The 16,215-nt window shown below is 38.1% G+C and overlaps 1 protein-coding gene across 3 annotated transcripts in view; it reads right to left on the reverse strand.

Annotated features, from left to right (window-relative positions):
* GATB (glutamyl-tRNA amidotransferase subunit B) overlaps positions 1 to 16,215 on the reverse strand; it is a 102,485-nt gene that overhangs the window by 29,238 nt on the left and 57,032 nt on the right. For all 3 annotated transcript variants that reach the window (XM_051964898.1, XM_051964897.1, XM_051964900.1), the window contains one exon: positions 4,381 to 4,514. In XM_051964898.1, coding sequence (XP_051820858.1) covers positions 4,381 to 4,514 — 134 coding nt within the window. The remainder of the gene's footprint in view (positions 1 to 4,380; positions 4,515 to 16,215) is intronic.

Consider the following 16,215-nt stretch of genomic DNA (forward strand, 5'->3'; position numbering starts at 1 on the left):
TATTTATAAATGTTAAGATTTTTTTGTCTTATCACTGTACTTTTATAACTATTCCAAAGATTCATGCAGTATCTATTTTCTCTAGGTTTTATTTCTAGATTTCCTCTAGGTTTTTTTTTCTAAATTTCCTCTCACTTTCTTTTGCCCCATAATAACTTTTCATTGTATTATGACTCTTTTTTGCATCAGTCTCCTTCTTTTAGCTCTTCAGTGAAGTTTTCATTGTTAGGACTTATTTCCTTTTCTCCTTTTCTTTTTTTTAACCATTCTTTTCTTAATCATTCATTTCTTTTATTCTGATGTTCTCGTTGGTGTTTTGATTGGTTCATCACAGCAACTCACTCAGCTGTCCTTCTGGTTCCTTTCAATCTTCCTTGAAAACAAATCATTCTTTTAATGATTTCCTAATACCGTGTTATTTTCTTCTTATTTCATATTTCTGCAATACTGACTGGATCAGGAAACTCTAAGCCTGCTATACTCGTTTCATCACTAGATGGTAATCTCCTGATAGCCTCAAGTTTTCCCTTCAGCAAAGGGTATTTAAGGACTTACAGAGTCCATTTTTTAAACCAGATTAGACATTTAAAAAGTAGTTTCAGAAGTAATTTTTAATAAAGGTAACATGTTTTTACAAAATCTATTTTAGGATGTCTAACATCTAAACTGTACTTCAGCTATTCTCACTAGATAATTCTTCAAGCTAGTTCTATGATATATCCTCAGCAATGTATAATTATTTATCAGATTTTGCTAGTCAGACTTTTCAGTATGTCCTTGTGCTCAGTATCTCTTCTAGTCTGATTCCTGTGAGTTGCTCACCTGTTAAACTTTAGAATTTACCCTAAAGCTAAGCCTTTTAAGCCTTCTGAACTAAGTTGTTCATTAGCCAATTGACATTTGTTCCTAAATTTAATTTGTGCTCACCTCATTTGAGAGGGAGTAATCAACTTTTGCCTTCTTGGCTCTCTTGCTTTAACCAAACTGGCTTTAAAAAAAGGATCATTCCTTGATTTTTTTTTTTTTTGTCCAGTTGATTGGTACAATCAAGGAAAGATTTTGTTTAAAGCCAAAATTGGCTGTAGAGTTGGGTTTGGGCAATTCATTCTTAGGTCCTCTGATGAGATGATTAGTTAAAATCTTGGTTTCATCACTAACTGTGAGACACTGAACATCTGCCTTAGGCTTGTTTCCTCACATATAAAATGAAAAGTTTGGATAAGGTGATTTATGACGGCTATTTTCACTCTAGAATTCTGATGATCTTCTATGAACCATAACTAGCCTCACAACATAAACTGAACCTTACAACATAAATTTAATAGCTTTTCCTCACGTCTATTGCAGCAAATCTAAATGCTACCTAACTTTTTAGATCCTTCATAATCTGAACAATATCAACTCATTCCACCTTATTCCCTTCCTGCTCCTCTCCATTTAAATCAAGCATTTATTCAACACCTAGTAAGTTCATTCTCAACTCCATAACTATATTAAACTGCTCTGCAAATTCATTGTGCCTTTTCCTACATATGTAAATCTGAATATTGCTTTAAAATTTAGCTGAAGCCTCTCCTTCATGAAGCCTTTCCTGATTATGACCTAATTCAGTCCTCAATGATCTCTCTTTTCCATTAACTTCTACTGTATTTTTTGTAGGTAGAATATATTTACTTAATCACATATTCTCCTGTATTGTACATGATCTCATTTATGTTAGTCTCATCTTCCTAAATTGTAAACTCTGTCATTATTTTTGTACAAAGCATAGTGAAATATATATACAATAGACAAATTGATAAAAACTTACTGACTTGAAGCTGATGAAACCTTATCTAAGCAGCTTTTGGAACTTTAGAGACTGCTACTTCTATCAGGGGAATATTATTAAAGGTAAGGCATACAGTTATACTATATTTTCACTTTTAGTACTTTTACCTAATGACAACATTTTGTGTGCTTTTGCTAATACTTATTAAGAAAGTTATTTTCATTATATATGTATAATATTAACATTAACATATATTAAATTTTAACATTACACATGTGGTATTAAATATTAATAACTCGATACATTCTCAACTATAATTTTAGCACATTAATAGATGCAATTTGCTTGAGGGAAGGGACTATTTTTATCTTTGTGTTTTTATCACTGGTGCCTCATGAAATGCCTAGCAAAAAAACAAAAATATCCATTGAATGGATGATCGCATCCAAAGATTTTTTTTTAAAACAGTTGAACACTTTTCCAATTTGGTAACAGAAAAATGGAATTCACTAAGTAAAAATTAGTTTTGTAATAAGCTTTGCTGGTATGCATATTCCATTAAAAGAAAATGAACTATGTACCATGTAATGGGCAATCCTGCTGAAGGGCTATTGTGAAATTAAAGTATTAACAGATATTTGTACTGCATTTTAAAGTTTGGAAAGTATTTTATATGCATGATCTTAATTTACCCTGAACAACTCTGTAGTGATATGGAACCATGGGTGTTATAATCCAAATTTGACAGCCCAAAGAAAGTGAAATGGAAAAAGACTAAGTGATTTGGCCATGGTCACCTGGTTAGGAAGTATGAGAAGTGGAATTCTCATCTAGGTCCTGCCTGACTCCAAGTCTGGAACTCTGTTCACTCTTCCATGTTGTTTCTTTAAAAGGAATTAAGATACAACTATCCAGCTGTGGTTTAGCTACAGCAGCATGCAAATGATTTAGGATTTCATATAGTTTCATTTTGTGACAGCAATGGTCATACACATGTGCTCCTATTGACATCAGAATGACTCAGGGCCTGACTTTGATGAAATGAAGTCAGACAGATCAGATTTTAGATAATCACCTGTCCAAGAAAGGCTGGATTTTGTACCACGGACAGTTATTTCATTGCTGTCTTTTGTTGTGTTTTTAAGAATTGATATTATTTAAATAAATTATTCAAATATAACTCTTTAAGAACACATCTGAATGAGTATAAACTAACTATAAGGAGGAATGATTTCACTTTTCGTACTTGCACTTAACACTGATCCCTGGCACACAATAGCCACTGAATAAATATTTGTTGATTAAATGTTAATTAAATTATCTCAAGAATCATAGGATCATTGATTGATTAGAGATGGAAGAAATCTTAGAGGCCATCTAGTCAAACATCCTCCTTTTTTACAGATGAGGAAACTCAGTCTCAGAGATGTTAAGACTCCCCCAAAGTCACAGGGATAGTTAATGACAGATGTTGACACTCTTCCCACCAGGACTTGCTATCTTTTATAAACTAGGTCAGGAGAAAAGATGTAGGTATGTAAAAAGATAAACATAAACTTGTACTACTATACATTCTCACATTGACTAACAAGGTTTTTAGATGCTGGCCTTCAAAAAGAGAATTTTTCAGTACTTTTACTGAAGAAGGATGGCTCAAAAAAGGCTGTGGCATCTCACCCCTCTCAGATTGGCTAAGATGGCAGGAAAAGATAATGATAAATGTTGGAGAGGATGTGGGAAAACTGGAACACTAATGCACTGTTAGTGGAATTGTGAACTGATCCAATCATTCTGGAGAGCAGTTAGGAACTATGCTCAAAGGGCTTTAAAATTGTGCATACTCTTTGACGCGGCAGTGCCACTACTGAGTCTGTTTCCCAAGGAAATTATAAGAAGGGGAAAGGACCCACATGTGCCAAAATGTTTGTAGCAGCTCTTTTTGGGGTAGCAAAGAACTGGAAAATGACTAGATGCCCATCGCCTGGGGAATGGCTGAACAAGTTGTGATATATGAAGGTAATGGAACATCATTATTCTGTAAAAAATGATGAATAAGCAGATTATAGAAAGGCCTGGAAAGATTTACATGGACTGATGATGAACAAAACAAGCACAATCAGGAATATATTGTACACAGTAAAAGCAAAAATATGTGATAATCAACTATGAAAGACTTGGTTCTTTTAGTGGCTCAACAATCCAAAGCAATCCCAATAGACTTTGGACCCAAAATGTCATCTGCATCCAGAAAAAGAACTAAGGAGACTGAATGTAAATCAACACATGGTTTGTTCACTTCTTTTTTCTGTCCCACCCTCCCCCTCCATGATTTTTCCCTTTTGGTCTGATTTTCTCTCCCAACATGATTCATAAAACAATATGTATTTAAAAAACAAAAGGAAGGAAAGAAGGAAGGAAGGAAGGAAGGGAGGGAGGAAGGAAAAGAGGGAGGGAGGGAGGAATGAAAGGGAGGAAGCGAGGGAGGGAGGGAGGAAGAGAGGGGAAAGAGGGAGGGAGGAAGGGAGAGGAGGGAGGAAGGAAAAAATGTAGTACCTCTAAGCCAGCTTCTTCTGGAAGCAAAGGGAAAAAAATTCCAAAGGCGCTCTTACCTCTCACTGACAGCAAGGTTCTGTTGCTTTAAATAACCCTGGAAAGTGGTAAGAATCCAACCAATCACTTTTTTGGGTTCTGTTCTAGTTTCTTTCACCACATTTTGGAAGAACTCCAATAGTCCATCCTCATTCTGTTAAAAAACAAAACAAAAATAAAACCAGAAAAATCAAAAATGATCATCACCCAAGTGCCAGGGAGAGCTCCGTGGCACAGAGGTCAGACCTGCCAGTTCTATGCCGAATCTTTGGACTATAGCACCCACTGCTTCCTGGTGCATCACCTCTGATATGTTGACAGCTTTTGGTATGCAGTAATACTGTTTCTGCGCATTGGAATGATAATAATGTCATGTTGCATTTATCAAGCATTTTCTCAGGAATGAAAATGTTTTAGACATATTTGACCCTGATAATCCACAGCAACGGACAACGGACAAAGAGAGCCTGGATCAATGAAATTCACTTTGTTTATCCCCAGAGCCTCATCTTGGCTATCAGTTTTCAAACTCCCCCCAACCTCACCTTCCCTCAGCCTTTTTATTATTATTACTATTTTAAGCAGAGCTGAAGACACAGCACAAAATGTCTGCTTGTTCCGAATTTAATCTTCTCCCTCTTCTCATGTCAACCCTGTCAGCCAGAAGAGTAGCTAGAAGAAGGCCCAAAATGGTCCAAAGATGAATAAATAGATCCCCAGGTCCAGCTGTAACGTCACTCATCCTCATATCCTTTGGGGACGTGCGGAGCCTCACCTCCCCACATCCTCGCAGAAGAGAAATTCCATGAAAGAGATTCCCTTCTCTCCAACTATCTATGCCAGGGCTTTTGGGAAGTGCGATAAATGTCTGCTGCAGTCTCTTGCTGAATCCTCCCCAGGAGGTACACAAGGATGAAAAGGACATCTCCACTCTAAAGAAGGCCCATCACTGGCAAAAGGGGCACTTTCCTGTGGCGGGAAGGGCTCTGGGCTTGGAGGCAGGAGACCCGAGTTCAAATGCTGATGGCAGCTGAGTCAAATGTCAAATGCTGAGTCTTTTCTTACGTTACTGTGGTTCACTTGTTTTGGCTGCTCCTGACTTTTCATGAGCTCCTTTGGGGTGTTTATGGCAAAGACACTGGGATGATTTGCCATTTATTTCTCCAGCTCATTTTTAGACATGAGGAAACTGAGCCAGCCAGGATTTAATGACTGGCTACTAAGTGTCTGAAGCTGGATTCGAACTCAGGAAGAGGAGCTTCCCTGACTCCAGGCCTGGTGCTCTGTGCACTATAGTGCCCCCTAGTGGCCCTTCCTCAGATGTGGACTAGGGAGGATCACATCATCTGCCTCACCTATCCCACAGGCTGGAAAGTTATGTGTCCAATGGAAAGATGGCGGGATGCAGACTCCTAAGCCCTGGGCTCATGGTCATTTTTTCTCTTCTAGGCCTGTTTCCCGTCTGAAAGAGGAGGATGCTTCCTTCTAGCTTCAACCAAGGGGTCCGGCAAACCTATGTTTCATTTTAAAGCACCCTGGTGGGCTTCTATCACCACTTGTGAAGTCACCACCTGGACCCTGGGCCCACCCCTCCTGTGTGGGCACCTTTCCTACTGCCCCAGGAAGAGCCATCTTCTGACAAAGTCCTCCCCGTCCTATGAGATCACTGAATTCAACAAGCGTTTTGGTAAGTTCAACTGAATACTTTTAGGTGCCTGCCATGTATTGGCACTGGAGACATAAAGACAAAAAAGACACTACCTGCCTTAATTTTTGGAGTGAGAGGCTGCCGACGGCTGGCTTAGGAGAACAAAGGCTAGGGGATCATCTGCTGGACCACCGGTCCTCCTCTGACTGAGGCATCAGAAATGCATCTTATATGGAAGTGATTCCTCATGCTCCTTACACTTTCATAATAAGTTGTTGATCAAGGGTATGCCATTCTGATCTACTCTGGCTCGTTACATTCTGAAAGAGGAAAGGGTTCCCCAAAAAAATTTTTAGTGGGAGGAAAAAAAAAAAAACACAGAACAATACCTATTTATGGAAAGGAAGGCTTATATCTGGAAGAACTGAATAATCAGAATTTAGCCAGATACAGCATATTTTAGTATATTCCCCCCTTACATGCTAAAACTCAAACCAAGTTACAAATCCCCTGAAAATTTCTTTGCAGGTCCATAATCCAATCCAATTAGGATTAGTTCTTTCTTTTCTTTTCTTCTTCTTCTTTTTTTTAAAATAAGCATTCTTTAAGTATCTAACATTTCCAATGTAGTGGAACTGCAAAGGTCAAAGATCCCTTGACAACCACAAAAAACATCCCCTGTCCTCAAGGGGGATGGGAGATAGAATAAGCTATAATGTATAAGGCATAGATGGCACAGTGGTAATAGAGTCAAGAAGGTCTGAGCTCAAATGTGGCTTTAGGCTCTTACTAGCTGTGTGACTCTGGACATATTACTTACCTGCTCTCAGCCTGAGTTTTCTCATCTGCAAGATAGGGAAGCTAATAATTGCATTAGGATAACAACAGTAACCTTGGGAGCATGGTAGCAGTAAAGTGCTTTGTAAATCTTAAAGCATTATACAAATGCTAGCTATTTTTACTATTGTGACTGAACACAGAAGTGTTTTTTTTACCTTTTTCTATATTCCCAGCTCTCAGGACAATGCTCAGCACACAGCAGATATACCTTGGGAGATGTTTGCTGACTGACTAAATACATGAGGTTGGGAGGGAAGTGAGCTCTAACAGCTACAGGTATCAGATCAAGAAAGACTTCCTTGAAAAATGTGGTTTTGTACACTAATATTGTATTTAATTTATACTTTAACATATTTAACATGTATTGGTCAACCTGCCATCTGGGGGAGGGGATGGGAGGAATGAGGGGAAAAATGGAACAAAAGGCTTGGCAATTGTCAATGCTGTAAAATTAGCCATGCATATATCTTGTGAATAAAAAGCTATAATAAATAATAAAAAAAGAAAAAAGTGAAGTTCTCTAAGAATGAATCAATAAGAATCATTTCTTAATCATTTCCTAGCACAGTAATCAGTGCAATGGATGAGGAGGAAGAATTTTAGGCAAGTTTACTTAGATATATAGAGTCCCCTTGTCTCCTGAAGAAGACTGTTTTGGGCAGTTATGGCACAGAGGTCTCTCCAAAATCAGTTCTGAAGTTTGGAACTGCAGATGTTATAATATATACACAGGCACACATTCACTAAGGCAAATGTGCCATAAAAAAAAAAAAAAATTCCAGATGCCCTTTGCAATGGAGCTAAATTCTCTGGTGACAAACCTACTGAATAATCCCACAATCATCCTTCTGATCTTTTTCTTAGCCAAGGCTATTATTCTGCTCATGCTAAACCAGGGCAAAAGGCCATCTTAACAGCCAGAACTTTGCTGCAGATAAAGGCAAGTATAAGCAATTTGAAGAAGGAGTTTTACTTTAACTGTTCGGGGAAAAAAAAGTATTCTAACTCCGACGCTGGTGCGAAGCCCACTGGGGAAGCCCCAAAGCGGAGCAGCCGCTCCTCCAAATCAGACAGGGAGAATTCCCTTTGTTCTCTCCTCGGCAGGTCGGCCTGCTGGTGAAATGGGCTGTCAGGAGAACTCTTGGCTTCGCCAAGGAAAGGTTTTAAAAATCCTCCTTGAAATATAGCACGCCTGAACTCGTGGGCCCGGCTGAATTGCTGCGAAGGTGATGAATATCTATTTCTCTACCCCTGGGTGGTTTCCTATTGGATGGATAACGCGGCAAGTCAGATTTTTGTTTGTCTTTTCATGTCAACTCTGTGATGAAGCCTCTCCGAGCCGGAACTGGAGTCCACTAGGGGATACATGGTTTCAGTCCTCAATTTAAAGCAGACGAAGCAGTCTGAGATTTGTGGTGGGGGGCACACTACATAAGCCAGTTCTGAGCGAAAGCTAGGCTGTTGGCTGCCCAGAGAATAATGAGTCAATAAAACTTGCACGTAGGCCTCCAGCTCAGGCGCCAGTCTATCATCAGGCCTTTTGCTTTTGTGGAAGGCGACATTCTGGGTAAGTTTTTCCTCTTTGAGGTAGGCGAATGCTGATTAGTTTGGCACATGTCTCTGAAATCTCTGGTGAATATGGCACTGTCAGCCGTCCGGTTTTCAGGAAAACAGTGAGCCAGTTATTCCTTTATTTAAATATCATATTAAGAGCGAGGCAGAAAAGGCTGTTCCACAAAAGAGCTTTGAATGTCTCTGTAGATGGCTTCACGTGCATGTGGGACTCGGCGCCAACCTGCCCCAAATGAGGAAGCCTCGGCTTCAGCTCCACCACTGCTGGTCCTGGGGTTTTGGAACCTTTCTAACCAAGCTTTCTCCAAAGATGGTGGCAGTGGGGTCAGCCATCCTGGCCTCCCATGCATGGACTGGACAGTCTCTGATGCCCTGCAGCTGGAGGACAAATTTCCCACATTTTAATCAACTTTCCCAGAGACAGTTTGGGCCACAAAGTCAGCCCATATCATCCTGGCTACTTAGCAGTGAATAGAAATAGTAGGGGTTTTGTCCAATTATTGATATTAAAGATTAAAGGGAATCCTGGGATGAGAAAGCTGCCTCTGTCGACGAAAGCAGGTTGCCTAGGGCAAAGGTAAGGCTCCAATGCCATATTTTATGTGACTTTGGAAGAAGCTATAGGCTCTGTCTCAGAACAATGATTTTAAATTTATAAAATAAAATGCCAAGGATTACAAAGGAAAGCAAAAGTGAGTGAAAATAGAGGTGCGATCCCCTCTCCCCATCTATATCTAGAGAACTCCTAGAAACTAGCCATATGCCTTAGGACAAGAGGCTGGCTTGGGCAGTGGCCCAAAGCATCTTGCATGCTGCAGAAGAAAGGGGGCCATATTTGCAGTTGGTCATTTGGGTTCTAAGCCTGACTTGGCCATTTACTAACTGGGTCACTTCAGAAAAGTTACTATGCAGCTCTCAGGGCCTTGGAGCCCACTCAAGGCCCTCCTAGCCTGGAGTCTTGGATCATATTTTCATCACACACCAGTGTGAGGTCACCAAGCGACCAACAGGGACATAAAGAAAGATTGCTATGGTTACAAGAAGATGCAAAACTGACTGATACAGAAGAAGAAAGGAAGAGACAAAGATGATAAGTTCAGGAAGAAGGGAGAATTCAGGTCAGAAACCCCTGGGCCAGTTCTGGCTTTAGGATTCTCATTTATAAAATGAAGAGTTTCTTAAACTTCTTCCAGTTGAGTCCTTTTTGTCCAAGAAATGTTTACGTGATCTTGGATATATGAGTACATAAAACAGGCGTACAAATCAAACATTTATTGGTGATGAATCACGATTTTGTGACCTTCAAAGTCAGTTTCATGACCCGATAGGGATTATGACCCAAAGAAAGCTTTGGACTCAAATGTTCCCACAAGTCCCCTCTAGCCAAAGGACTCTATGATCTGGTGAATTGGAAAGGTGGAAGGAATCAGCTCCATGGGGGACAAACAAGGAGCTGGTCAAGCGGCCCAGCTGGTCAAGCCTAGCCTGGCTGCCAATGATGAGCTACTAGTAAGGACTGCTTTTATCTTCTCAAGGACTGATTCACTTGGCAGTGGTGGTCCTTTTCAGGGATGCTGAAAGCATCAAAGGCTAGCCTCCAAAGACCCCAGCAACGAGAAAGGGAACACACACTTCTTGGCCGAGTTATCCCATTCCATTCCCATGCATATAAATTAGATTCCCAAATAGTAAGCTGGGAATGGTCAAAAGTAACAGCTTGCGTTTATGTAAGATTTGCAAAGTGCTTTATAAATATTATCTGATTTTAAATCTCTTAAAGACCCCAGGAAGTAGGTGCTATTATCAGCCTATTTTACAGATGAGGAAACTGAGTCAGGCAGAGATGTAAGTGACTTGCCGAGTCATGCAGCTATGAAGTATCTGAAGCTGCATTTGAACTTAGTCCTTTCTCATTCCAGGTGTAGCTCTCCATCCATTGTGCAGTAACTAAGTACTCAGATGTCTTCAACATTCAAAGATTACTAAAGCACTTTTCTTGTGGAACAGTGGAAAGAGTATCATATTTAAAGTTAGAGAACTGGAGTTACAATTCCACCTCTGGAGCTTATGGCTTCATGTGAGATGGAGGGCAAGTCTCTCTGGGTCTCAGCTTCCTCATCTGGGAAATAAGGGTGCTGTATGAGATAGCCTTGGTGGTCCCAGATCTAGAAATACCAATATTTCATTTTACAGCTGAGAGAAAATGAGACATGGGGTTAAAGTGACTTGTACGTGGTAACAAAGATACTTTCTTTTCTAGGGCAGAATTTGAACCTAGCTGTGTGACTATGGACAAGTTTCCCTATTTATTTGGAAAATGGGAGAACACTATTGTACTCTCTGGGATCTCTTTCAAGGAATGATCTGGAGAAAAGTCTTATAAATGTGTGAGCTGTTACTATTTTCTTCTAGCAGGTTGTCCAGGGCATCCAATTTGCTACATATTTCCTCAGTTGCTGAGCACATATGTACATCATCTACTCTTCCAAGATACTAAGTTTTTTTGCTGAGGCAATTGGGATTAAGTGACTTGCCTAAGGTCACAGAGCAAGGTACTAAGTTTTGAATGATTAAAAAAACCAAACCACCTCCCCAAAAAACCAAATACCCCCAAATTACAAAATTATCAAATAGGGATCTGTCCTCATAGTTCTCAGTTGGATGATGAAGTGGATGATATAATGATGTTAATAATAAGAAAAAAACAGCCATTTATATAATGCTTTTTAAAAGGTTTGCAAAGAACTGTACCTCATTTAATCCTCTAATCAATCCTGCCAGCATTTAGGTTCACCTTTTCTAAGTCAATCATATTCCAGGATCCATTTAGGATGAATAATTGTAACTTGCTCCAATAAATATTGAAGGTAGCCTGTGTTCTTCTCAGTGTGCAAATCTGATTAGGAAAGGCCCTATGGGCTAAGTGCAAGAAAAACAGGGCTAAGTGTGAAAAAGTCCAGGATGGAATCCTGGCTCAGACATTTTCTCCCTGTGCCATCTTGTCATAAGTTCAAAGGTATAGAGCTGAAGGGGACCCCATAAAGGTGGTGACTTTACCCAAGTGATGCTCTAAGGGCAACTCTGAACTCAGTTCTTCCTGACTCCAAGTCCAGTGCTCTATCTATCCAAGGGCTTTCACAAAAGAAAGATATAAGAAAGCTTCACTAAATTTCTGTAAACTGTCAAGTTCTATGTAATTGTAAGCCATTCTCATTCTCTTTATACTTACACACTTTGATTTGAACGCAGATCTGCCAATAACTGATTGCTCTATAATACATCCCCAGAGAAGGGTAGATTGCAAAACATATAAACCTTACGTAGTTTAGCCCTTCAATGCTGTAGGCTTCATGAGGGCAGGCACCAGGTCTCAGACCCTGGTACTCTTGTGAGCATTATTCCAGCCCAATAGACCCTCTCTCCATTTCCCATCTTTGGGCCTTTGTCCCAATTCTTCCCTAAACTTGACAAGAACTCCTTCCTGTCTTTCACTTCATGAGGTGCTTCTCCTCTCCATCAAGAAACAGCCTAACCATCTACATAAAACCTTTACTGAAGCCCACAACTGCTAATATCTCCCCAAACTACCATGTTATTTATTTATAGTTATTCTCTTTATAATTACACATTTTGATTTGAATTCAGATCTCCCAATAACTCATTGCTCTATAATACATTCCCAGAGAAGGGTAGACTGCAAAACATGGCTAAGATAAATATTTAGGTGTACTTTTTCTGTCTCCCCCCTTAGAATATACACTTTTGGTGAAGAGGAACTGTTTCACTCACTGTACTTGCAGTCCAAGCATCTAACACAGGACCAGGTACCATGGAGGCTTTTAATAAACACCTGTTGATTGACAGATACAGGAGAGCGTTCACCTTTGTTCCCAAAAGGAAGAACCAGGAGCAAAAGGTTGACATTTCAAACTCATAAATTGAAATTCAATGTCAGATTCCAACCAACTGGAGGTGCTCAACTGTTAAGAGACTGTTTCAAAATGTGCCTGGTGGCCCTGTTGTACCTCTTGGGAACAGGATAGTGAGCATTTCTTTTCAGGGATGGATTGGACTAGATGGTCATTGAGGACTTTTCTGATTATTAAAATCCTATGAAATCTGTAGTGAATCTTCTTTATCACTCTAAAATAAAAGGTATATGATTTTTTTACTTGATGTGAAAAATATTTCAACAAAATACAACATCTATTCCTGTTAAAAACACGAGGAAACAAAAAACAGAACCTTCCTCAAAACGATAGTCAATACTTATCTAAACCCAAGAGGAAGCATTTTCTGTAATGAGGATAAACTAGAAACCTTCCTAGATAGATCAAGAATGAATAAAGGATGTCTATTATCATCATCAACATTCAACATTTTATTAGAAATGTTAGCTATACTAATAAAAAGAAAAAAATGAAAGCAATACAAATAGGCAAAGAGTTTCCTCTTGGTTCTAAACAATCACTTTTTACAGATAATAAGATGGTATACTTAGAGAAACCTTAGAGAATAAACTAAAAAAAAAAATTAATGAATGGCTCAGTCAAAGTTGCTGAATATAAAATAAACTTACATTAGTTGTCAGCATTTCTGTATGTTGCCAACAAGATAAAGCAGGAAAAGGGAGAGAAATTCCATTTAAAACAACTAAAGATGGTATAAAATATTTGACAGGCTACCTGCCAATATACACTTGGAACTATATGAATAACAAAACACTCTTTACACAAATAGAGGCAGACCTAAATTACCAGAGAGCTATTAATTACTCATGGCTAGGCCAAGCCAAATAGGATAAAAATGGTAATACTACCTAACTTAAAATACTGATTCAGTGCCACACTAATCAAAAGAAAATTTTAAAGAGGTATATAAAAAAAATTTATATGATAAAACAAAAAGTCAAGAATATCAAAGGAATTATTATTTTTAAAATAGGAAAAAAAAAAGAGGCTGAGTAGTCCCTGATCTCTAACTCTACTACAAAGCCCTAACTGTGCAAACAATTTGGTATTGGATAAGAAACAGAGAGGTTGATGAGTGGAATAGATTAGGTATACAAAAGACAGATGCAAGTGAGCACAGTAAACTAGTTTTTGATAAATCCAAAGATCCCACTTGTTGAGATAAGACCTCAGTACTGAACAAAAATTTTGGGGAAAAATTAAAAAGTCTGGCAGAAACTAGGTATAGAACACAATGAAAATAAGTTGCAGATGGGAACAAGATTTAGCTGTAAAGAGTGACATCATAAGCAAATTAGAGGAACATGGGAGAAATTACCTATCACATCTGTAGATAGGGAAAGAGTTTAAAACAAATAGGATAGAAGGGTTTGTAAGATGCAAAATGGTCAATTTTAAATACGCAAAATTAAAAAGAAACAACCAAAATCAATGCAGTTAAAATCAGAAGAAAAACAGGAAACTGGAAAAAAAATCTTTGAAGTGAGTTTCTCTGAAAAAGGTCTCATTTAAGATATAGGGAATTGAGTCAAATTTATAAGAATAAATGTCATTCCCCTAAAAGGATAGGAAAGGGCAGTTTTCAGAGAAAACTATCAATAGACATATGAATACTCTAACTAACTTAACAATTAGAAAAATGCAAATTAAAACAACTCTTAGGTAACAATACACATCCATCAGATTGACTAAGTTGATGACAAAGGGAAATGACAAGTGTCAGAAGGATTGTAGTTTAACAAGCATATTAATGTGTTGTTGGTGAAGCTAATGAACTGATCCAACCATTATGGAAAGTGATTTGAAATATGTTCAAAAAGTTATCAAACTCTGCATATTCTTTGACCCTGTGATAACACATCTAGGCCTATGCCACAAAGATATCAAACAAAGAAAAAAAGGATCCAAATGTAAAAAAAAAAAAAAATCTATAGGAGTATGTCAAAAAGTCAAAAATATCAAAAAGTATGGAGGACTTTTTGAAGTCATACAGAATTGAAAACTAAGGGGATGCCAATTATTGAGGGAATGGAAATGATGAGTATATGAATGTGATATAATGCTTGTAAGAAAATGAAGAAGATGATTTCAGAAAAATCTGAGAAGATTTATATGAACTTATACAAAATGAAATGAGCCAAACCAGGGAAACAATTTATACAAAAATAATGATATTGTAAAGATAAGCAACTCTGAAAGACTTTAGAACTCAGATACACAATGACCCATCACAATTCCAAAGGACTCATGATGAAACATACTATCAATCTTCAGGTAGAGAGTGAATGGATTCAAAGTACAGAATAAAGAATATTTTCTTCTTCTTTTTTTGGAGGGGGACATAACTAATGTGGAAATTTGTTTTGTGTACTTATATATTTGCAATGGGCTTTGTTTTTCTTGCCTTCTCAGTGGGTGAGGAACAGGAAGAGGGAGAGAAGAATTTGAAATTGAAAATAAAATAAAATTTAATTAAAAAAAAAACCAGTAAAGAATAGCTGGGCTCTATAGACAAAATATGTGTCTCAAAACGATTTCTGTGTTAAAGTAAAAAAAAAGTTTCTGGCTTTAGCTTGATACCGCAAAATTAAAGGCAATGATCTGCTCTAATCCTGACCCCAAAAAAGTGCCTTACAATTATAAATGAGAACTCACTTTATGATGATAAGTATCCTATGCTAGAATCATGAGGATCACAGGATTTGCTATGCTAGAATTATGAGGATCACAGGATTTAAGAGACCTCAGAGATCATCCAGGATAGGGGTTCTTAGGACAAATACCCTCTTTAGCAGGTGAAACCACCCCTGACAATGTTATAAGAGATAAAGAAACAATCATATTTAAATAGTTATCAAAATATTAGAAAATCCAAACAAGATGCCAGATTAAAAACCTCTTATCCAGTCCAAACTTTAGCAACTCTCCACTTCTACACATTTGGCAGGTGAGGAAGATGTGGTCTGGACGAATGAAAGGATTTTTCCCAAAGTCATATAGGTGGTAAGATCCAAATCCTCTGATGCAAAATCCACAGGTCAATGCTCTAGGTCACAGGGGTCCTCAAACTACGGCCGCGGGCCAGATGCAGCAGCTGAGGACATTTATCCCCTTCACCCAGGGCTATGAAGTTTCTTTATTTAAAGGCCCACGAAACAAAGTTTTTGTTTTTACTATGGTCTAGTCCTTTAACAGTCTTAAGGACAGTGAACTGGCCCCTTATTTAAAAAGTTTGAGGACCTCTACTCTAAGAGGACAATTTTCTTTGGACTCCTTTGTTCATATAGGTCCAAGAAAGAAAGACAGATGGGTTTTTAGGCATAGTATAAAATGCATCTTTTTTATTTAACTTTTCCAGAGCAAGAGATATTAGCTTTTTCTTTCTTTCTTTTTTTTTTTTTTAAACAGAGTGGAGACTGACTCTAAAAGCATCTAGAAGCTGGCAAGCAGAGGGTACAATTTTATAAAATGAACAATAAAATCAATTTTGGAAATTGCATAGAGCTGAAATACCATGAGTAACAATGTCAACCAAATGGATTTTCCTAACGTGGTAGTCTGAAGGTGAGTGCACTGTATCTCAATTGTCCTGGGCAGTCTCAAGTCAGCCAATATGGTTTTAGATGCCTTTTCAAACTACTTAACTTTAAAATGCAATTCTAGACAAAATATATATTTATCATGGGAAATTATTTTATGGGTATTTCATCCAGGAAGCCAACTAGGGCTTCTCAGACTTATTTAATGCCCAAAGGAAAACTCTGAAAAACAATCCATTTAGCAACAATTCTATTCATTCATCTATTCATGATTTCTTTTCGGCT

This window comes from Antechinus flavipes, chromosome 6, assembly GCF_016432865.1.
Source record: "Antechinus flavipes isolate AdamAnt ecotype Samford, QLD, Australia chromosome 6, AdamAnt_v2, whole genome shotgun sequence".
NCBI lineage: Eukaryota > Metazoa > Chordata > Mammalia > Dasyuromorphia > Dasyuridae > Antechinus > Antechinus flavipes.